The sequence below is a fragment of the Myotis davidii genome, unplaced genomic scaffold (assembly GCF_000327345.1).
Source record: "Myotis davidii unplaced genomic scaffold, ASM32734v1 scaffold376, whole genome shotgun sequence".
NCBI lineage: Eukaryota > Metazoa > Chordata > Mammalia > Chiroptera > Vespertilionidae > Myotis > Myotis davidii.
In genome coordinates, this window is record NW_006288121.1 from 91,192 (window position 1) to 93,238 (window position 2,047).

The 2,047-nt window shown below is 34.2% G+C and overlaps 1 protein-coding gene across 1 annotated transcript in view; it reads left to right on the forward strand.

Moving 5' to 3' along the window:
• The window catches only part of MRC1 (mannose receptor, C type 1), a 116,034-nt gene that overhangs the window by 61,167 nt on the left and 52,820 nt on the right, over positions 1–2,047 (forward strand). The window contains exons 13-14 of the mRNA XM_006759916.2: positions 495–622; positions 885–972. Coding sequence (XP_006759979.1) covers positions 495–622; positions 885–972 — 216 coding nt within the window. The remainder of the gene's footprint in view (positions 1–494; positions 623–884; positions 973–2,047) is intronic.

Below are 2,047 nucleotides of genomic sequence, written 5' to 3' on the forward strand. Positions count from 1 at the left end.
CAACCCGGGTACAGGCCCCTGACCGGAATCAAACCTGGGACCTTTCAGTCCTCAAGCTGATGCTCTATCCACTGAGCCAAACCGGTTTTGGCCTTAATGTTTTCTTTATTCATGTATACTTTCTCTGTATCAAAATTTTCTTTCAATTTCTTTCCATCTTAATGCTACTTTTCACACTAAACCAAATTCACCTTGTCTTCGACAATGAGCTGTACGCTTAGCCCATATGCCTAAAGCTTCTAAGATTTTAAGCTAATTCCTCACGTGCTATCAACTTTGTTTTTTAAAGTTTTCTTAACAAAATCATCCCCCAAAGTTTGTTACCCAAATATTCACTCATAAATTGATTTTTAGCCAAGAGAATTATGTTGCGTGGGGTCATTGTAATGTCTTGCTTTTCTGTAAAGGAAATCTCACCAAAAGTAAATAGTTATTTGTCTTGAGTTAATAAGCTATGCAGTGCAAAATAACTCCTGAAACCATATCCTCTTTAGCTGTTTACAAAAGGATTACATGAGAAGAAAACATGGTTTGACTCTCGAGATTTCTGTAGAGCTCTGGGTGGAGATCTAGCGAGTATCAATAATAAAGAGGAACAGCAAGCAATATGGCGATTAATAACGTAAGTATCTTTTCTATATAATACTCTTTTTCTTTTATCTATTTAGTGCTAATTATGTTGAGAAACATTTTATGTTCCCAAAATTGTTGGCTCATGGTGCTGCTGTGAGTTTATATATTGTATTCCAAATCTATGGGCCCTTTTTTATTTTTTTTAAATTTATTTTTATTTTGGGGGGGGCCCTTTTTAAAATTTGATTAGTCTTTATAGCTAAACAAACTTGTTTCATGCATAAGCTTTCTTTATATCTTGTATATTGCAGGGCTAGTGGAAACTACCACGAACTGTTTTGGTTGGGGTTGACATATGAAAGTTCTTCAGAGGGCTTTACTTGGAGTGATGGTTCTCCTGTGAGTGATTTGATTTAATATATCGTTTTCTTACTTTATCATGTAGTATTTATTTTAATGTTATCCTTTGGCTTAATATACATTGTTGGTAAGACTTTTTATTATGATAGCTAGAGACACTTTTCTGTGAAAAGTAAATGCTATTTTAGGATTATTATTCTGTCTCTGTCCCAGTATAGTTCTCTTGTTTACCCAAGGTGTAATCATGTTGGCTAGTTGGAAAAAAAATTAGAAACTCATTGTAGTAGTTTACATAAAATATATTTATTTTGATATGAAAAATTGGCATGCAAGTAGTTAAACTTCTTAAACATCAAGTGTTCTTATAGATCAGGAGGTCTGGAAATAACTTCTGATATTTTATTAATAGCCCTTAGGTTATGTCAGACTTCTCCATTCTTCAGAATGGAGAAGTGAGAGGCTTTGGCACTTGCTGGCATTTTGGACACTAGTCATCACATATTTTTGTGTGATTTTAGTTCTATCTCCTCTTACACCAGCAACTTCTCAGGAACTTGGGTAAGGTGGTATATTTGATGGATCCATTGATGTTGGATTCTTTATATTATACCTCTGGAAAATAGATCATAATGATTAGTCTAAAACCTTATGGACTATGATTCCACATTGAAAACATCACAGGGGACCTAAACCTAGCCCCCCATTATTTCCACTGTTCATTTTGGTAAAATTTGGTAGTTTTGTTAGCAACATGTTATCGGTCTGTTTCTTTTTTAAAAAGAATGGATGCTTTATGCTACCATCGAATAAAAAAGAAGTTTCCAATATCACGCTGAAATATTATCCCTTAAGAATGGGTTATAAATGTAAGAACTTCCTATACTGATCAGTGGAGCTCTTTGCCAAGTTTTTTCTAAATATAAAAAAATGGCTCTAGAGCAAGGCTGGGCAACCTTTTTGTGAGTGCGTGCCAAAACCAGCAAAATCTCTGACTCAAAATTATTCTGCATGCCAACCCTAATTTTTTGAGAACATGTTATGCCTACTTGACATCTCTTAAGGTGTACGTATGTGAAGAACCTTGAAGAAATAATAACATTCATTTAAGTGACAA